Source organism: Osmerus eperlanus, chromosome 11 (genome assembly GCF_963692335.1).
Source record: "Osmerus eperlanus chromosome 11, fOsmEpe2.1, whole genome shotgun sequence".
In the NCBI taxonomy this organism is placed as follows: domain Eukaryota; kingdom Metazoa; phylum Chordata; class Actinopteri; order Osmeriformes; family Osmeridae; genus Osmerus; species Osmerus eperlanus.
Genome location: NC_085028.1, coordinates 17,467,020 through 17,488,106, shown reverse-complemented (window position 1 = coordinate 17,488,106; position 21,087 = coordinate 17,467,020). Strand labels below are relative to the sequence as shown.

General features: G+C 49.7%; 3 protein-coding genes across 3 annotated transcripts; 2 read left to right on the top strand and 1 right to left on the bottom strand.

Moving 5' to 3' along the window:
- Window positions 1-654: 654 nt before the first annotated feature.
- Window positions 655-7,203, top strand: LOC134029663 (extracellular calcium-sensing receptor-like). The gene is made up of 8 exons (XM_062473931.1): window positions 655-728; window positions 1,035-1,329; window positions 1,461-1,750; window positions 2,289-2,587; window positions 3,581-3,789; window positions 4,469-4,690; window positions 5,610-5,733; window positions 6,282-7,203. Exons 1-8 carry the CDS (start codon window positions 670-672, stop codon window positions 7,193-7,195), a joined length of 2,412 nt encoding a protein of 803 aa, XP_062329915.1. The 5' UTR covers window positions 655-669; the 3' UTR covers window positions 7,196-7,203.
- An 864-nt stretch (window positions 7,204-8,067) lies between these two features.
- Window positions 8,068-12,900, bottom strand: LOC134029664 (extracellular calcium-sensing receptor). The gene is made up of 11 exons (XM_062473932.1): window positions 12,788-12,900; window positions 12,327-12,645; window positions 11,913-12,065; window positions 11,512-11,712; window positions 10,876-11,340; window positions 10,535-10,665; window positions 10,183-10,279; window positions 9,891-10,014; window positions 9,263-9,735; window positions 8,534-8,614; window positions 8,068-8,424 (listed from the first exon to the last, which is right to left on the bottom strand). The coding sequence occupies exons 1-11, from the start codon at window positions 12,895-12,897 to the stop codon at window positions 8,068-8,070; spliced, it is 2,511 nt and encodes an 836-aa protein (XP_062329916.1). The 5' UTR covers window positions 12,898-12,900.
- A 2,354-nt stretch (window positions 12,901-15,254) lies between these two features.
- Window positions 15,255-21,087, top strand: LOC134029434 (extracellular calcium-sensing receptor-like). Its single transcript, XM_062473529.1, has 8 exons — window positions 15,255-15,472; window positions 16,016-16,310; window positions 16,727-16,813; window positions 17,258-17,527; window positions 18,721-18,981; window positions 19,194-19,421; window positions 19,538-19,661; window positions 19,838-21,087. The coding sequence occupies exons 1-8, from the start codon at window positions 15,255-15,257 to the stop codon at window positions 20,749-20,751; spliced, it is 2,397 nt and encodes a 798-aa protein (XP_062329513.1). The 3' UTR covers window positions 20,752-21,087.

The window sequence follows — 21,087 nt, the reverse complement described above, 5'->3', positions numbered from 1 at the left end:
GTTCCCAGGATTGGGCCAAAAAACTGTCTGTATTTCCCAGCCGCAGTAACATCTCATCCCCTAGGCACAAGACAACAATACTTATATCTGAATTTCAGTGCAACAGAAACTGTCACATCTGCAACATCAAACACAACTTCATAAAGTTGTTGATTCATACCTTACTCTTCTGCCTTAAAAAAGCAGTCAGACATGATATGTTGCACAGTCTGTTTTGATCCCCTGGGCAGCCCAGAAGGGCAGTGCCAGATGGCAGGCAGGGTATATAGCCTTGTGATGCTGAGCCAGGCTGACGTGTGAGAGCTGTCCTCCTCCACACAGCTCAGAATGAGGATCCTCTCCGGCTCTCGTCCCCTGGTGCGGGGACCGGCGCTGGACCACAGCCTGCTGATGGTGGTGGTGGTGTTGGGAGGGCTTGTCAAGGACGGTTTCATGTATGGGGGGAAGGCTGAGGATGGGTTTGTGTCCGGGACAGGGACAGGGGCAGGGGTAGGAACAAGTTCCAGGGCTAGGGTTTGGACAGGGGCTCGGGCTGGGGCAGGAGCTAGGGCTGGGGCTGTGTCTGAGATGGGGTCTCTTGAATGTCGACTCCAGGGCAGCCCTCGTCTCCCAGCATTCTCTCAGGATGGAGACTTCATCCTCGGGGGGGTGTTTTCTATCCACTACTACATGTACAGCAAGGACTACAGCTACACTGTTCAGCCCCAGTCCTTGGAGTGCACAGGGAGGTCAGTTACATGATGAGAGACTTATGCAAGAACAAAGACTGTTTAGGGAACAAATGCTGTGTGTGTGCTGTATGTAAATGTACAGAAATTGTACAATATTACATCCACATGCAGGCACTAACTGCACAGCAAATTTCAGTGTTCATTTAACACCAGGATTCGTTCTTTTTTATGTATGTCCTCTATCAACTTGTGCACTCTGCTGTGAAATTAACACTTTTTAACACAAAGTTGCTGTGTGGCCTAGGTACGGCGTGATTATCTGATTACAGCGTCGAAACTAATCTTTTGCTTCTGTGTTCAAAGTCTGGATTCTCGCGAACTGCGCTTCTCGCGTGCCATGGTTTTTGCCATCGAAGAGATCAATAACAGTACGGTGCTGCTACCGGGGGTGACGCTCGGTTACCGCATCCACGACTCCTGCGCTTCGGTCCCCATGGCTGTCAAGGTGGCGTTCCAGTTGGCAAATGGTTTGGACCCGGTGTTTAAGACTAACGAAAACTGCTCGCGCACAAGCACGGTAACAGCTATAGTCGGCGAATCTGGCTCAACTCCATCCATGAGCATGTCGCGCATCACTGGGCTCTTTAAAATCCCACAGGTAAACAAACTCAAACAAACTATATTTGAAGAACAGCAGCCCTAGACTCTATCCCTCCTTGCTGTAACAAGCTTGTGTGGTGTGTAAAGTATGCTTGTGTAACATCACGAGTGTCTCTTGTCTGTTGCTAGGTAAGCCACTTTGCAACATGCGCCTGTCTGAGCGATAAGAAGCAGTATCCCGCGTTCTTCAGAACCATCCCGAGCGACCAGTTCCAGGCTGCCGCTCTGGCCCGCCTCGTAAAGTTCTACGGTTGGACATGGATCGGGGCGATCCGGTCAGACTCGGACTACGGTAATAACGGCATGGGCGCTTTCCTCCAGGCGGCCAAAGAAGAGGGCATCTGCGTTGAATATTCGGTGGCTTATTACCGAACCCAGCCTATCAGCAAACTGCGACAAGTTGCCAATGTTATCCGCAGGTTAGATCAGTAACTGTGCTTGGCATGATTATACAAACTTGTAACCCATCATTATCTTAATATGGAATAGGATATTTCATATGGATTAAATCAACATAATTTAAGTTTTGTTGGTGTCACCTGGATGGATACTTATAGCCTGCAATTTTATATGAGGCTGATCAGGGGCGATTCTATGATCAGAACTTTAGGGGTGCTCAGCCCCCAATGAGAATGTGACATGAATACAGTGCCTTGCAAAAGTGCTAAACCCCCTTGCTATAAATCCTTAATTTCACTGGATAACAATTAATACATTTATGTATTATTATGCAAAATATTGAATGAATGAAAAAACTAAGGATATCCATTTCTTCATGAACTACCAGCATCAAATGATAATGAACAATAATAATTTTTATTTTTTATTTTTGTATTATTATTATTTTTAGGGGTGCTCAGATGAAATTTAGCGGTGCTTGAGCACCCCTAAAAAGGGTCTAAAATCGCCAATGAGGCTGATTATACGTTAACATATCCATACGCTATCTCCCTCTAGTTCCACCGCCCGGGTTGTCGTGGCCTTCCTAGCCTCGGGAGACATGCGCATTCTGCTGGAGGAGCTGGAGCGCGAGTGGCCGCCTCCGCTCCAGTGGATCGGCAGCGAGTCGTGGGTCACAGATCCGGACATGCTGCGCTTCAGCGTGTGCGCCGGCGCCGTTGGCTTTGCCATCCCGCACTCCGTCATCCCTGGCCTGAGAGACTTCCTGCTGGATCTCTCTCCCGCGAGCGTGGCGGCCGTGCCGCTGCTCACCGAGTTCTGGGAAACTGCCTTCAACTGCCACCTGCGGGAGGGCGGTAGGAGCGGGCATAGATATATATAAACACTAGATGTCTCGTCTGCGTTGCCGGACAACGGAGTCGAACGTCCGCACATGGCGGCCATCTTGCTACAGTCAACTCGCTCACCCATAACATTGTGTTGATGCTACATGTACTTTTTAAATGACCATAACTTGCTCAATTTTCAACCGATTTTGAAACGGTTTGGTTTGTTATCAACGTCAGAGATGTCGGTATGCCACTGCATACTTATGAATAATTATGTTTTTTTTTTATATATAATAGAAGTATGCAGTGGCATAACAACATCTCTGACGTTGATAACAAACCAAACCGTTTCAAAATCGGTTGAAAATTGAGCAAGTTATGGTCATTTAAAAAGTACATGTAGATTCAACACAATGTTATGGGTGAGCGAGTTGACTGTAGCAAGATGGCCACCATGTGCGGACGTTCTAGACTCCGCCGTAAGACATCTAGTGTTTATATATATCTATGAGAGCGCGCACCCGTTTATCACAGCAGGGACCGTGAAAATATGGAGGTTCTGATAGAAACTCCTCAACAATCTGTTTTTGCTGTCCTCCTGTCTCATAATTACAGGTCTCATACTCACATAGTATTGGGATTTATTTATTTATTTTTAATTAAAACCAAGGCTTTAGATTGATAGAAAAAAAGCAGAGAGGCCCAAGAGTTTCAATGTACCTGTACTTGTTGAAACAAGACATTTTAAAACAGACAGGGATCATCAACACACACTCTTTAACATATCCTTTCTCAACCCTGGTCATCAACCCTGCCCTGCATTTTCTAGATGTTTCCCTGCTCCAACACATGTGATTCAAATGAATGGGTCGTTACCAGGCTTCTGCTGAGCTAGTTAACGACCCATTCAGGTGTGTTGGAAAAGAGAAACATCTAGAACATGCAGGGCAGGAGGTCCCTGAGGACCAGGGTTTGAGAAAGACTGCTTTAACAGAACAAGTTTTCTGTGCGTGTGTCTAGTGTCGGGAGTGGGAGAGAAGGAGTGTGATGGTTCGGAGGACATAGCGAAGCTCCAGAGCCCGTACACAGATACGTCTCAGCTGCGTGTCACTAACATGGTGTACAAGGCGGTGTACGCTATCGCCCACACCATCCACCGCCTCGTCTGTGAGGACCGCGCCAACGGCACCGCTCGATGTGACAAACACAGCTCTGTCCAGCCAGAACAGGTAGTCTACATGAACTTCATGAACTTCCTTATTCTTATTTTTATATATATTTTATCTTATTCTTATTTTTATATATATTTTATTTTATTTTATATTTAAATTGTTTTATTCTTATATTGTTTAGCTCTTAGGAATAGTTAAACTTCTGTACCTTACTTAATTTAAGATTTGTATATGTTTAGTGTTTGCACCTCCCTGCCACAGTAAATTCCGTGTTTGTATAACATACATGGCGAATAAACCAAATTCTGATTCTGATGACTATGATGCTATCTGAAACATTCATTCATTACATTGATTTAGGAGACTTGGATGGGCCTGTTGTTGCCAGAAATTCAGAACTGTTTCAAATTAATTTGAATGACTGATTGATTGATTTCCCCCCCTCTGTCTCATCACAACTCACTCCTCTCTCATCTCTCTTTCTCTTTACTCCTCTCTCCCTGTACTTATCTCACTCCCTATTTTCTCTTTTCCTCTCCTCTTCTCCCCTCCTCTTCCCTCTTTCTCTGTCTCTCTGCCTGTCCTCTTTCCCCCTCTCCTTCCAACCCCCTCTACCCCTCTCCCTTTCCTTCCTAACCCTCTCCTCCTCTCTCCCCTCCCCTCTATCTCCCCCTCCTCTCCTCTCTCCCCTCCTCTCTCCTTTTTCCCCTCCTCTCTCTCCCCTCCCCTCCTGTAGGTCCTGGAGAGTCTGAAGTCTATTAACTTCTCTCAGAATGGATACCCGGTTGTGTTTGATGTCAACGGCGACCCTATGGCCGTGTATGAGCTGGTGAACTGGCAGAGGGGTGACAAGGGGCACATAGAGTTTGTGACGGTGGGTCACTATGATGCCTCTCTACCTGCTGGCCAGGAGTTCAGCATGACCAAGGACATCCTCTGGGCTGACGGGGGCACCGAGGTATGCACAGGTGTTACACAGGTAGAGGTTCCACAGGTAGAGGTTCCACAGGTAGAGGTTCCACAGGTAGAGGTTCCACAGGTAGAGGTTATACAGGTAGAGGTTCCACAGGTAGAGGTTATACAGGTAGAGGTTCCACAGGTAGAGGTTCCACAGGTAGAGGTTCCACAGGTAGAGGTTATACAGGTAGAGGTTCCACAGGTAGAGGTTCCACAGGTAGAGGTTCCACAGGTAGAGGTTCCACAGGTAGAGGTTATACAGGTAGAGGTTCCACAGGTAGAGGTTATACAGGTAGAGGTTCCACAGGTAGAGGTTCCACAGGTAGAGGTTCCACAGGTAGAGGTTCCACAGGTAGAGGTTATACAGGTAGAGGTTCCACAGGTAGAGGTTCCACAGGTAGAGGTTCCACAGGTAGAGGTTCCACAGGTAGAGGTTATACAGGTAGAGGTTCCACAGGTAGAGGTTCCACAGGTAGAGGTTCCACAGGTAGAGGTTCCACAGGTAGAGGTTATACAGGTAGAGGTTATACAGGTAGAGGTTCCACAGGTAGAGGTTCCACAGGTAGAGGTTCCACAGGTAGAGGTTCCACAGGTAGAGGTTATACAGGTAGAGGTTATACAGGTAGAGGTTATACAGGTAGAGGTTATACAGGTAGAGGTTCCACAGGTAGAGGTTATACAGGTAGAGGTTCCACAGGTAGAGGTTATACAGGTAGAGGTTATACAGGTAGAGGTTATACAGGTAGAGGTTATACAGGTAGAGGTTATACAGGTTTATACATTTTATACAGGTAGGAGCACACAAGTATGGTTATACAGGTAGGGGAGGCAAAGCAAAAGGATGTTTTTATCTTGTTATTGTGTAATGTGGCTTTGTGTGTGTGTGTGTGTGTGTGTGTGTGTGTGTGTGTGTGTGTCAGGTGCCTGTGTCTGTGTGCAGTGAGAGATGTCCCCCAGGAACTCGTAAGGCCGTGCAGAAAGGAAAGCCTGTCTGCTGCTACGACTGTCTCCCATGTGCAGAGGGAGAGATCAGCAACCAGACAGGTGATACACACACTCAGGTCCACTTCTCTCTGAATTGTAGCAACGCCAAACAGCGGAGACTTTAACCACACACAAGCAGACAGGTGTGTTTCTCCCTCGGGTTCCCTCACCTCTGCCTCACCATCCAGTAGTGTTTGGTGTTTTGATTCAAATCTTTTGATTCCGTTCACCGATTCGCAAACGAGTTCCGTTGATTCATTTGTGAACAATTCGTTCTAACATTGGATAAATTCGATTTTCGAATGATTTATAGTGATTCTGTCATTCGTGAATGAATTGGTAGACTGAATGAACCTGAGGAACTGACAGAAACAGTTTTGAACTGCTTCCTATAGTAGTTACTTTAGTTCCTTCAATTCGCCAAAAGCAAAAGCTTGGGTTGGAGGCTCAAATGAACAAATCTTTTTGGAGGAGTTTTCTGTTTTGTTCACTTTGAAGATTTGTTAAAATAGAATGAATTGTACGTGAACAACCCATCACTACCAACCAGAGCACAGTCTCCAGGTATGTTACAGTTGTCCATGTGTGTCTGACTCTGTACCTCCAAGATTCTTCCACCTGTTGGTCGTGTGCCAGCGAGTTCTGGCCCGGACCTGGGAGGGATGTGTGTCTGCCCAAACCTGTGGAGTTCCTCTCCTTCCACGAGGTCCTGGGAGTCATCCTGGCCACCTGCTCGGTGGGAGGGGCCTGCCTCGCCATCGTCATGGCTACTGTGTTCTACCGTAACCGAGCAACGCCGATCGTCAGGGCCAACAACTCAGAGCTCAGCTTCCTGCTCCTCTTCTCCCTGACTCTGTGTTTCCTGTGTTCTCTCACCTTCATCGGCCGGCCCTCTGAGTGGTCCTGTATGCTGCGCCACACAGCGTTTGGGATCACCTTTGTCCTCTGCATCTCTTGTGTTCTGGGGAAGACTATAGTGGTGCTGATGGCCTTCAGGGCCACACTTCCAGGAAGTGATGTCATGAAATGGTTTGGGCCTCCACAGCAGAGGCTGACTGTTGTGTCTTTTACATTTATCCAAGCACTGATATGTACTCTCTGGTTAGCTCTTAAACCCCCCTTCCCTATAAAAAATCAAACCACCTTTAAAGAGAAGATCATTCTAGAATGTGCCTTAGGTTCTGCTGTGGGCTTCTGGGCTGTGCTGGGGTATATAGGACTCCTGGCTCTCTTGTGCTTTGTCCTGGCTATTTTGGCTCGAAAGCTGCCTGATAACTTCAACGAAGCCAAGTTCATCACCTTCAGCATGTTGATATTCTGTGCTGTCTGGATCACCTTTATCCCAGCTTATGTCAGCTCTCCTGGGAAGTTCACTGTAGCTGTGGAGATCTTTGCCATCCTGGCCTCCAGTTTTGGTTTGATACTTTGCATATTTGCTCCTAAGTGCTTCATCATCATCTTCCAACCTGAGAAAAACACCAAGAAACACCTGATGGGAAAGGTCTCCTCTAAAGCTCTCTGAATGTGTGAAGGCCTCCAATATATTAACATTTATTCATTTTTATTCATTTTATTCATTTAACATATTTATGTGTCTCCTGAACTAAAAACAAATGAAGATTTTGGAGACACAGATAGATAAAGCACAATTGTCCTCCAAACATATATTCTATCGTTGTAAATGTTGTACAGTATGTGATACAACTTTATCCTCTATCCATGTCTAGTGTGTTTCACTGCTCATTCAACTTACAAACACTGAAGACATCTGATCATTTCTCCATTGCTTTTATTGATTTAAAAATTAATTAGTATGAATGCTATACATGCATCACTGTACTGCTGGGACAGTAATAAACCTTTCCATAGCCTTAGTTGTGGCACCCCATGTGTAGTGTGTCAACAATAAGTATTATGATTCAAGGTTATTCGATTGATGTTCATGACATATTACACTATCCATTTCTGTATGCGCCACAGTTTATCTACAGTTTAATAAGGATCAACCATGTCTTGACTTCCATCTCAGTAGTGGATACTTCAGTAGTAGACATTTCGACTGACTGCTGATTATAGGTCACAGGTTCAAATTCCCCACTGCACACGGTATCCAGCATAATGAGTATTCAGCTTGTGTTCTGCTCCTCTCTGTGTCACCGACCGTCTCTGGAGGAGGGGATCCCTCACTGAACTGCCCTCCCAAGATTTTTTCCATGTTTTCTCAGAGTTTTCCTGGGAGTTTTTCCATGTCTTATTTGAGGGTTCAGGTTGGTTTAGAGACAGTTATACGGGCGTAAGCGAAACCCTCTGTGGCACTGCTTGTCAAAAGGGTAACAACTAAAACGTGATTTAATTTGAAAAGCTTCTGCCAAATTAAAACATTACCGCTGTTCATCATCTCCCTGGTTTGCCTGTCATGGCCTTCTTGGTGTTCCTCTCAGGCCTCAGCAGGATGATGTAACACTTAGGCACAAAGATACACAGCAGGAGTCCGAAGCTGGACGCCAGGATAGCAAAGATCTCCACGGCAACCGTGAACTTCCCCGGAGAGCTGACGTGAGCTGGGATGAACGACACCCACACGGCGCAGAAGATCAGCATGCTGAAGGTGATGAGCTTGGCCTCGTTGAAGTTGTCTGGGAGTTTCCTGGCCAGGAAGGCCAGGAGGAGGCAGAGGGAGGCCAGCAGGCCGATGTACCCCAGGACCAGGTAGAATCCTGGGGGCCAAGACTCCTTGCACTCCACCACCACCTGGGGATTAACATTTCACATTTGAGTTACTGAAAAGATTTTTGTCCAGAACGATGTACAAATAGGGCATGTAGAAGGATATTTCAGATGACCAATGAGAGGGCTTCACCTTCCCTGTGGCTCCCAGGTAGAAGGGGTTCCTGAAGGGATGGGGTGGAGCCAAGGCCAGCCAGCCAGCACAGAGACACACCTGGAAAAGAGTCACCAACAGGCCCACAACCAGAGAGTTTAGACATAGCTGTGGTTAGCAGGGCAATATTGTAAAACAAAACTGTGTGAGGTTTGTTTTTTACCGAGGTCTGAATCTCAGGTACTTTATGTGATAATTAATTACCCTGATCATTATCATTAATGCTGTGTACACACCAAACGCGAAGTTAATTATTAACGCGAATGAGCAAATTTTCGATTTGCGTTCATTTGTGTTTTTTCGGACAAATTGGTAGGAGCCAACCGTTTTATTTTTGTCCCTCATCCCCCCCAAAAAGATTTAGTCAGTGACGTCTCAACATTGCTAAACTTTCGTGACACAGCGTGACACACAAATGTTTTGCTTGAGTTGAAAATTTTCAATTCAAGCGAAAGACGCGAAAAGACGCAAATAGTGCAAATTTGCGTCATTCGCGTCGATCTCGCCGCAGGGGAAATTTGCTTCGCGTTCGGTTTGAACACAGCATAAAAATTTGTAGTGTCATAATTCATGAGGCCTGTGTCATCCATAACAATGTATTCTACAAAACAGGGGGGAGTTTAACCCTTGAAATCTTGCTTTTACCCCTGAAACCACATTAATACCCTCCCCGTAAGCAGTATTGGTGTAACTCCAGTGTGTACCTACCTGCGGAACCGTGGTGCCAAAGATGACCGCCCTCTGCTGGGTGGGACCGAACAGCTTCAGCGCCTTGGACCCAGGTGCCGTGGCCCGGAAGGCCAGCAGGACCACGATGGTCTTGACCAGCAGGCAGGAGAGACAGAGGACAAAGCTGATCCCAAACCCAGCCTGACGGAACCGACACGCCCACTCCGAGGGCCGGCCAATGAACACCAGCGAGCACAAGAAGCAGAGCTTGAGTGACAACAGAAGCAGGAAGCTCAGCTCTGAGTTGTTGGCCCGGACGATGGGCGTGGCCCGGTGACGGTGGAACACGGCGGTGATGGCGGTTGTCGTGGCGATGCCCAGGAGGGTGAGGGCGACGAGGATGGCGCCCATGGTGTTGGAGAAGGACAGGAAGTCGTCCACTCCGGCCACGCACGACTTCCTGTCTCTGTCTGACCAGTGGTACTCAGGACACTGGATGCACTCTGTGGAACCTGTAAGAACATGACAACATGACAACATGAGAACACAGAAATCACACATCTCCATCAAACATATGGCCTACATGCACACACACATTCTCACAAATTCAATGCGTCATATGATCTAATCTAGTCTAGTGTACTGGAGCTTTGCAGGAGGATTCTACCAGTCTGGTTGCTGATCTGCCCGTCAGGGCAGGGCAGGCAGTCGAAGCAGCAGCGGGGTCTTCCTGGTTGTGTGGCCTGTCGGGTACCCGGGGGGCAGGCAGAGGTGCACACAGACTCAGGCACCTGGACATGAGGCACACAGGTGAGTCAGGTCGGTTTTATCCACTTTTTTCCAATGTGAAATACAGAGGGTGGTTTGAGCCAGAAATCTAGAGATCAGCAGTCAAATGCTCTAACCACTGGAAACTTAAAATTGTCAATGAAAAAATCATTTTAAAAATCAGACGTCACCTTGTTTTGGCCTCCTGACCACACGATGGCGCTCTCCTTCAGCAGCAGCTGCTGTCTCTCAGGGGCGGAGCCATCGTATGAGCCTACCTTCCGAAACCTTCATACAAGGCCAATACAGTTTTAGCATAACCACAAACATCATATAATGCCTTTCTACAAGCCCATAGAAAGAATTCTCATAATTCATATCATAATTTTTACTAAAGTAACATAGACAGGGGATTTAAACCTATTGATCCCTTGATTCAAAACAGACAAATGCTCTACCACTGACCTAGGCCCCTACCCTTTTATAGATAATACTTAAGGGCATGTCTAATTATATATTTATAAATATTATAATGATGCGAACCTGATGCCTCCACCCCCGTCCTTCTGCCAGCTGATGATGTCATAAAGAGGAACAGGTTCTCCATTACTATCAAATTGCACCTTCTCGCCAAACTGGTTGGTGAAATGTACCCGCTTGAGGTGGTGTAGCAGCTGGAGGCGGGAGAGAGAAAGTATCACTATGTCCTTAGTGTTTATTTACAGGGGGGATTTGAACCTTCAATCTCTTGATCTGCAGCCAAATGCTGTACTTCTGAAGAATACTTTTACTCAAACACACACCTAATTTTTTTATACCCTTACTGTAGGTCAACATGCTGAGACTCACACAGACACACACTCACACACACAGAGCGTATGTACCTGTGTGGGTGTGAAGGCTGTGCTGGTGAGGTTACAGCTTCCTGGGCCTTGGCCTGGGGATCCACACTGCAACATGTCATGCAGGGCGTGGGCGATAGCGTACACCGCCTTGTACACGTTATAGGACACCCTCACTTGGGACACGTCCGTATAACTGGTGTTGGTGTCCATCACGTCTTCCAGACCGGTGCATGCCCCCACGTCTCTAAGAGAGGCCGAGACTCCGAACGGCAGCCTGCATCCAAACAGCTCCTCCCACAGCATGTTGGTGAACTCTGACCCCGGGGCAGCCGAGGGGCGGACCCGGACCAGGAAGTCCCTCAGGCCGGGGATGTGGACCCCGGGGAAGGAGAAGCCCAGTGTCCCCTCCAGGAGGGAGTGGAAGGGAGCGGAGGACAAGACAGAGGCCGTGACCCAGGCCTCGCTGGCCACCCATTGGATCCCCGTCACGTTCCTACTCGCCAGCTGAGGACAGTCAGAGGAGGGAAATAACCTGACCAAGAGGTAGTTTTTGAAATCTCTTCAAAGACCGCTCTTCCAGAGGGGGGAATGACCCTCCCCAGAGAAGAGAGGGATCCCAGAGAAGAGAGAGAACCAGAGAAGGAGAGAGAGACCCAGAGAAGGATGATGACCTACCTCAGAGAGGAGCCCCAGCAGCTGTCCCTCGGTGGCGAACACCACCACCACTCTGGCCGTGGAGCTCACCAGGGCGTCGGCCAGGGCCCCCACCTGGGCCGGGGAGGGGGAACTGGGGAGGGAGAGGTGGAACGCAGGGCAGCCTCCCTGCTCCTCCAGCTGCTTGGAGAACGCCTGGATGCCGTAACGGCTGTAGTCATCCTGGTACACACACACGCATGCACGCATACACACACGCGCACATACACATTCACACAGAACTTTATTTTTTTATATTTTCATATAAACAAACAGCATGTGAAAACTGTAGGCCACTCTTTTTAACACGAATAATACTTGTGTTTTACATTATTGTTATTATTATTATTATTATGACCTCAACCATGTTAGTGCCATCTTACCTCGGTGCCCACAGTGCCCACCCAGCTCCAGCCGAAGTGTGTGACCAGCTGGACCAGCCCCCGCACCTGGAACAGGTCGCTGGGCACGGTGCGCAGGAAGGAGGGGTAGACACGCTTGTCCGTCAGACAGGTACAGGTGGCAAAGTAACTCACCTGGAAACCGCAGCGACAGAGAAGGACTCAGTAACACACCTGGCGGACAGGCCACGACAGAAAATATCTTCCTCTCTCCCCTCTCCTCTCTACCCCATCCTCTCCTCTCTCCTCTCTCCTCTCTCCCTCTCCCTCTCCTCTCTCCTCTCTCCTCTCTCCCTCTCCCTCTCCCTCTCCCTCTCCCTCTCCTCTCTCCCTCTCCCTCTCCTCTCTCCTCTCTCCTCTCTCCCTCTCCCTCTCCCTCCCTCTCCCTCTCCTCACCAGAGGGATGTTGAAGGGGCCCAGGGTGTGAGCCAAGGCTCCAGTAGGAGAGGAGGAGGCCAGGCCAATCACGGCAGGGACAGGGGCTCCAGCCAGGCACCGTGGCCCCTCCACACCCTCCTCCACACCCTCGTCCACACCCTCCGCTCCCTGTGAGGAGACCAGAGCGAGCGCTCCGAGCAGGCTGGTGCGGACGTCGTCGCAGCTGTCCAGGATCCTGTAGCCGAGCTTCACGCCCGGCAGCAGCGTGGCGTCACGGTTCACCTCCTCAACCGCGAACACCATGGTCATCAGCCAGCGGAATGCCCGGTAGTCGAACCTGGACAGGAGGAGAGAGGAAGGAAGAGAGGAGGAGAGAGGAAGGAAGAGAGGAGGAGAGAGGAAGGAGGATATGTGTGTGTTTAGAGGAGCGGGGCGTGTGTTTGGGGACAGTCCGGAGCAGGTTGACCATCTCCACTCACCCGTAGCAGGCGGCTCTCAGCGGCTGACTCCCGTAACTGTGCTCCCACTCTGGGGCCAGGTAGTGGATGGGGAACAGCCCTCCAATCACCACATCCCCCTGGGCCTGCATCACCGTAGGGCTCCGGCTCACCAGGCTAACACAGCCTGTGCCGTTCCACCCAGTAACACTCACCCTGGACCAAGAGCTAGACCCAGTCCCAGCCCCAGCCCTTACCACAACCCCAGCCTCCTCCATCAGCTCCATGGGCTGGCCCTCCCCCAGGCACAGAGGTCCAGACAGCAGGCTGATCAGCACCCAGAACACGCCCTCAGGTAACGGCACCATGAACCCAGGGGCTGGTAGTGGAGCTGGTGGTGGAGACACAGCAGGTGATGGAGCAGGCGATGGAGCAGGCGATGGAGCAGGCGATGGAGCAGGCGATGGAGCAGGCGATGGAGCAGGCGATGGAGCAGGCGATGGAGCAGGCGATGGAGCAGGCGATGGAGCAGGTGATGGAGCAGGCGATGGAGCAGGCGATGGAGCAGGCGATGGAGCCAGAGGAGATGTCATCCGGAGCCCATCTACAGAGAGGGCACGGCTGTGAAAGGACGCCTGGCTGGAGGTCGGCACAGCAACCTCAGTCTGAAGACGACAGAACTGCTCAGAGTCACAGCATCCGCCAGGAACCGATGTGTTCGTAGAGACAAGACCTCTCAGAGAAGTACAGCTGGATGACCCGCCTTTATAAACATAGTCACGCTCTCGTCATCAGAGATGTGCTGTGATTGACAGTTGGTTAGACCAATCCAGGGACCAGGTATACATTTGGGCCAGAGCATGAGGCTGATCAATCAGAACACTGCAACACAGAGTCAACGCCCAGGGCTTTTGAACATTTTATGCTTTTAAACTGTTGTGTTATAAAAGTACTTTGTACTTTGTGCTTTTTTTTTTTGTTTGCCAGTGGCATGCTCTACCATCTTCACAGCATACAGCATACTGTCTCAACAAATAACAAGTTGTAACATTGTTGGATTAGAAAGTATTGGTATTTGGGGAGAAAACAGTTAACAGACTTTAAACTTAGATTATGAAAATACACATATCCTCTTTCTTCCAAATATATTTACTATCTTTGCTATCTGAATTATTAATATCTGTAATGGTGGCTTTATGATTGAATGTTAGCTGTGTTGGTCAGCGTGGCACTATCTGTGTTGTGAAAGCAAGGAAGGGTTGTCTGCCTCAGAGGAGCTAGCCTTCAACAGCCCACCAGAGAGAGAGGGAGGAAGAGGAGAGGAGAGGAGGGGAAAGGAGGGGAGGAGAGGGGAAAGGAGGGGAAGAGATAAGAGGGGAAAGGAGAGGAGGAGAGGGGAAAGGAGGGGAAGAGAGAAGAGGGGAAAGGAGAGGACGGGAGGGGAGGAGGGGAGGGGAGGGGAAAGGAGGGGAGGAGAGGATAGGAGGGGAGGGGAGGGGAGGGGAAAGGAGGGGAGGAGAGAAGAGGGGAAAGGAGAGGACGGGAGGGGAGGAGGGGAGGGGAGGGGAAAGGAGGGGAGGATAGGAGGGGAGGGGAGGAGGGGAGGGGAAAGGAGGGGAGGAGAGGAGGGGAGGGGAGGGGAGGAGGAGAGAGAATAATAATGAGGATGTTTGTGGGGGGGTGTCTGAGTGTCTGGGCCCGTGTTTGTGGGGGGGTGTCTGAGTGTCTGGGCCCGTGTGCTAGCAGCACAGACACAGATCTAGACAAGAGAGGGTAGGGAGGAAAGAAGGAGAGAAAGAGAGGAGAGGAGAGGACAGAGGAAGGGAGGAGAGGAGAGAGAAAGAGAGGAGAGTGGAGGAGAGGGGAGGAGAGGAAAGAGTAAGAGAGGAGAGGGGGAAAGGTGGATAAGAAAGGCACGTAGGTAGGACGAGGCATGCTCCATATCTACATGGAGAGTAGTATGTTACTGCCACCTAGTGGACACAATGAAGTACAGCTTAGTAGTCTGTCCATTAGACTCCCATATAATACATCACATAATGGCCATTGACCTGCATTTAAATACCCCAAAGGAAATTAACTTACATTTAATATGTACCTATATCTCGTCTTTAACAAATAAACAAACACAGTGACGCTACACATAAAGTTGGCATTCGGCCTACTCATGTTATGCCAGTGTAAAGAAAAAACATAATAATGTGTCCATTTAGCAGATGCTTTTATCCCTAGGGGGATTCAAACCTGTGACCACTGGCTATGCAGTCCAATGCTCTGCCACTGACCTACATCTAGAATACCTCTTTTGGTCTAAAAAAGAAGCCACTGCCCCCATCTCTGTTCCCTGGCATTCCCCTGCCCACCTGACACCAGGTACGCCCACGCCCCACCCTCCTGTGAGACGAGGCCATGACGTCAGGCCCCCTCCCAGGCCGACACAACACTCCATAAAACTGAGGGACGAAGGGAGAGATCGAGGGAGAGAGCGAGGGAGAGACAGAAGGCAGTCATGGTGGTGTCCTTGCATCACTACCTCTATCTCTGTCTCACCTTTCTGCTGCGCTCCTCCTCCTACTCTTCCTCCTGCCGTCTGAGAGAGCACTTCAACCTGAGTGGGATGCACCTGGAGGGAGATGTGGTTCTGGGCGGGCTGTTTGAGGTCCACTTCTACAGCACTTATCCAGACCTGTCCTTCACCACCAAGCCACAGCAGCTTGTCTGTGAGGGGTGAGGGGCTCTCGCACCTGACACACACACACACCAGCCTGACCTGACACACACACACCAGCCTGACCTGACACACACATCAGTAGGGGGTTCTGGAATGGAAGGATTTCAGATACAACATGGAATTTAATTTACTGACTTGATAGTTTGGGAATGGATGAGTCCCAAACTTATTGATTGATCATGTGGTAATGGACTTGACTTTATAAAAAGATGGCTTGTTTTATGTGTTTATTTTTACGTTACTTAGTTCAACAATGCTCCTCGCTGACTCCCTGGTGTGGAGGAAGGCTGGAGTCATGTCTGTGTGCTCTGAGGGAGGCTGGGGTCATGTCTGTGTGCTCTGAGGGAGGCTGGGGTCATGTCTGTGCGCTCTGAGGGAGGCTGGGGTCATGTCTGTGCGCTCTGAGGGAGGCTGGGGTCATGTCTGTGTGCTCTGAGGGAGGCTGGGGTCATGTCTGTGCGCTCTGAGGGAGGCTGGGGTCATGTCTGTGTGCTCTGAGGGAGGCTGGAGTCATGTCTGTGCGCTCTCCTTTCTGTCAGGTTTGACGTGGCAGGTTTCCGACAGGCCCAGACCATGGCCTTCACCATTGAGGAGATCAACAAGAACCCACACCTGCTGCCTAACGTAACCCTGGGATACCATCTCTACGACAACTGCCTCCAGCTGGGGGTGGCGTTCCGTGCCGCCCTATCACTGGCCAGCGGGACGGAGGACGAGTTTCTACTGGACAAGGACTGCAGAGGGTCGCCCCCGGTGATGGGGGTTGTGGGGGATCCGGGCTCGACTCACTCCATCGCCGTCTCCAGCGTCCTGGGGCTGTTTAGGGTGCCCATGGCAAGTGTCTGTCTGTCACCACACTGGAAGCACCGCACAAGTGTCTGTCTGTCACCACACTGGAAGCACCGTACAAGTGTCTGTCTGTCACCACACTGGAAGCACCGTACAAGTGTCTGTCTGTCACCACACTGGAAGCACCGTACAAGTGTCTGTCTGTCACCACACTGGAAGCACCGTACAAGTGTCTGTCTGTCACCACACTGGAAGCACTGTACAAGTGTCTGTCTGTCACCACACTGGAAGCACCGTACATGAATTTAAGCTTTTTGTCCACAAGTCTGTAGTCTGTTTGTTTTAAAGTGCATGTCTGTGTCCACAGGTTTATGCCATAAAATTTTTTCAAAGTGCTGGTCTGTGTCCACAGGTCTGTTTCATGAATGTTCTAAAGTGTGTGTGTGCTTCACCTGTCACAGGTGAGTTACTACGCCACCTGTTCCTGCCTGAGTGATCGGCAGGCGTACCCCTCCTTCTTCAGGACCATCCCCAGTGACGCCTTCCAGGTAGCCACAAACTATTCTTTAGTGTGTTAGTAAATAGAAGATGTCTAATAAATAACAATCCTCAATTTCAATGACATTCAAACACAGAAACATGTGTCTATCGGCAGCTGTGTACCACATTGTTACATTTGAAACTACTGGCCCAGATTATATGAACTGAGATCAAGCCATTATTTATTGTGTTTCGGCTGTAAAAAAGAATCGTTGTACAGACTATTTTTTAACAAATCTCTTAGTGTACTCCCTGAAGTTTCACATTTAAATGGGCCCGGTTATGAAAAATATATAATTATTCTGGGGTCCAAAAAAATACAAATAAAAAACCTAACTAACTAATTTTACTGAATAATAAAAGAATTATGAGAATAGGGGTTAGTACATTTCTATTTTCTTATTCCTTTATTAGTAATAACAAAGATATATTCCATCCTGGCTCTTCTTCAGGTGCGAGCCATGCTACAGATCCTGAGACGGTTTGGATGGACCTGGGTCGGCCTTCTAGTCAGCGACGACGACTACGGTCGCCATGCCGCCCACTCCTTCCTCCAGGGCCTGGCTCACGACAGCGCCGGCTGCCCGGCCTATCATGAGGTGCTGCCGGGCCACAGCGCCCCGGACGAGTACCGCAGGATCGTGTCTGTGGTCAGGGCCTCCACCGCCAGAGTGGTGGTGGTGTTCTCCAACCAGGGATACATGCTCCCCCTTCTGGACGAGGTGAATATTACACCTTGTACATTCAATGACTGTCATAAGGATGTTACAGTAAAATAGGGTGAATTGATCGTTTACAGGTAAAATATTCGTTTTAATTTGACATTTTCTTCATTTAGCAGACGAAGTGTCCAAAGTGTCAGATATTTTTAAACGTAGAGTTTTGGCTTGCTATTGTGTTTGATAATGTTGCTAATGCTTTGACATTCTGATTCTGCTTCAGATGCCATCAAGCGGGATCTCTGGTCGTAGTCAGTCCTTCACTAACCAATCAGCATTCATTAGCAGAATGCTAGCGTGTTATGGTGTAAGAAATGTAAAGGACATAAGTTTATTCAACTTTTGACCTATAATCCATGTTGAACATGCAAAAACTACAATCAAATCTGAGATTTCTCATCAACAATCAGGCGAAAGAGACAAATTTAGCCGTTAAGATCTATAAACTCCCATTCATTTTGCTCTGGACCGCGATCACTCCCAGTGGAACTCTGGTGTAACTGCAACAAAATTCGGACAATGGGGCTTAATAGGGAGTGAACAGGCTCTCCTTTAAACAGGCTCTGATATTGCTTAACCAACTGTCACAGTTGATGCAGCGCTGATCCCGGCTGTGTGTGAAGGTGGTGAGCCAGAATGTGACAGGTCTGCAGTGGATTGCGAGCGAGGCCTGGACCATCGCCATTGTCCTCCACACCCCCAGACTCATGCCCTACGTGGGGGGCACGCTGGGCATCGCCATCCGCCGTGGAGAGATCCCCGCACTCAAGGACTTCCTGTCAAGTCTCCGCCCTGACAAACACCCCAGCAACCAACATGGGCAGAGCATGGCAAAGATTTTATTTTATTTGTCCATTATTTCAAACGAAAAATAACATTTCAACTTCAATGGGGAGTCAGGTGGCTAAGCGGTTAGGGAATCGGCCTAGTAATCTGAAGGTTGCCAGTTCGATTCCCGGCCATGCCAAAATGACATTGTGTCCTTGGGCAAGGCACATTCACCCTACTTGCCTCGGGGGAATGTCCCTGTACTTACTGTAAGTCGCTCTGGATAAGAGTGTCTGCTGAATGTAAATGTAACTTGTATTTTCTGCTTGTCTCTTATGTTTTGCTATATTTCAAGAGAATATCCTCGCAAAACATTTTAGTCTTTTTAAAACTTGATTTTCTTTTAATAAACAGCATATTTTTGGCAGGTTTGGCAATTTTGGGAGGAGGTCTTTGGCTGCAGGTTTGAGCATGCTGGGCTGGGCGTTCCTGTGTGCTCTGGACAGGAGGCCCTGGCCCCTCAGGCCCAGCTATATCTGGATGTTTCTGACCTGAGGGCAGAGTACAACATCTACAAGGCTGTGTACACCCTGGCCCACGCCCTCCACAGCCTGCTGCGGTGTGTCCCAGGGCAGGGGCCCTTCCCAGGGCGCAGCTGTGCCCGCATGGACAGCATGGAGCCCTGGCAGGTGAGGAAAACACACGGTTATAAATGTAGCGTGGCTAGGCCGCTTGGAAAGGGTTTGCCGGCACTTGAAGGACTGGTGGGAAGCAGTGTTGTGCCTTTAGCTCGCTGGGTTAGTGTGAGCTGTGCTGGGTGGGAGATCGGGGATCTAATCTCACTCGTTGCAAAAAATAAATGACCACATGTGCTTCTCTTGTGTCTCCCCCTTGTGGCCAGTTGGTGTACTATCTGGAGAGGGTCAACTTCACCACCGGGTTTGGGGACAGAGTGTTGTTCGACGAGAATGGAGATGCCCTGCCCATCTATGACATCATGAACTGGGCGTGGCTCCCGGACGGAAGTGTGAAGGTTCAGAATGTGGGTGCGGTCGATGAGTCACTTCCTGTTGGGGAACAGCTAATACTCCATGAAGACAAAATCTTCTGGAATTTCAAAGACAAAAAGGTCAAACGTTATATTTCGATAGAAAGCTAGATAAGTACTTTGTTCATCCCCTAAGGGAAATTGCAGATGTTGAACAAAGTTTTGCCCATTATTTGACCTACTTCCTTTCCTTCCAGCCCCCCAAGTCAGTGTGCAGTGAGAGCTGCCCTCCTGGCACCCGATTGGCCAACAGGAAGGGGCAGCCAGTCTGCTGCTTCGACTGCATCCCCTGTTCTGACGGGGAGGTCAGCAACCACACCGGTGAGGGCACAGTCCATGTGAACATCATATTTATACATTTTTGCCAAAACTACTAAATCTTCCCCATCGTACTTTACCACCCCCTGCCCCCCCCTCCCTCCCCCCCTCCCTCCCTCCCCCCCTCCCTCCCTCCCTCCCTTCCTCTCTCTCGCTCTCTCTCTATCTCTCTCTCCCAGACTCCACTGAGTGTTCTGCGTGTCCTGAGGACTACTGGTCCGACCCACAGAGAACCCAGTGCATCCCCAAGACAGAGGAGTTCCTGTCTTACTCTGAACCCTTGGGCATGTCCCTGGCCGCCATCTCCCTGCTGGGCGCCGTCCTCACCGCTGTGGTCATGGCAATCTTCGTCCGCCACCGGAACACGCCTGTGGTGCGCGCCAACAACTCTGAACTCAGCTTCCTCGTCCTGCTGTCACTCAAACTCTGCTTCCTGTGCTCGCTGCTGTTCATTGGCCAGCCCAAGCTGTGGGCGTGCCAGCTGAGGCATGCGGCGTTCGGGATCAGCTTCGTGCTGTGTGTCTCCTGCATCCTGGTGAAGACCGTGGTGGTTCTGGGGGTCTTCAGGGCCTCCAAGCCAGGCGGAGAAACCATCATGAAGTGGTTCGGGGCCCGGCACCAGAGAGGGACCGTGCTGGCTCTTACGTCCGTACAGACCGCCATCTGCACGGGCTGGCTGCTGCTGGCGTCTCCCACGCCGCATAAGAACACCCGCTACCAGAGCGATACGATAGTGTATGAGTGTGTGGTGGGGTCTGTTGCTGGGTTTGCTGCATTGCTGGGATACATCGCCCTGCTGGCTGTCCTCAGCTTCCTCCTGGCCTTCCTGGCCCGGAACCTTCCAGACAACTTCAACGAGGCCAAGCTCATCACCTTCAGCATGCTGATCTTCTGCGCTGTGTGGGTGGCGTTCGTCCCCGCCTACATCAGCTCCCCGGGGAAGTACGCTGACGTGGTGGAGATCTTCGCCATCCTGGCCTCCAGTTACGGCCTGCTGTTGGCGCTGTTTGGGCCCAAGTGTTACATCATCCTGCTGAGGCCTGAGAGGAACACCAAGAAGGCCATCATGGGTCGGGCGGCACCCAAGACATGAGGCTCTTCGGACACTGCACCCCTCCCTGCTTCTACCTCACCATTTTCTTCTGACTAGATGAAATACCTTCTTCCACCCGTCATCCCTACATCCATTTAAAAGAGTCTGCTAAATGCATAAAATAAAATTGTGTGGCATGAAGGTAATTAATGAGAGACCCCTTGTAGAGATCACACCCTGCTCCTACTGGCTGGAGGCAGCAGGAGCAGGGTGTGTCTCCCTACTTAGTTGATATCACTGCTGCGGCATAACTGAATAGATAACATTTTGTGTGAAATGGCACATGCCTGGACAACCATGCTGCATGTGGAGTCACCTTGAGGACACGAGGGAATG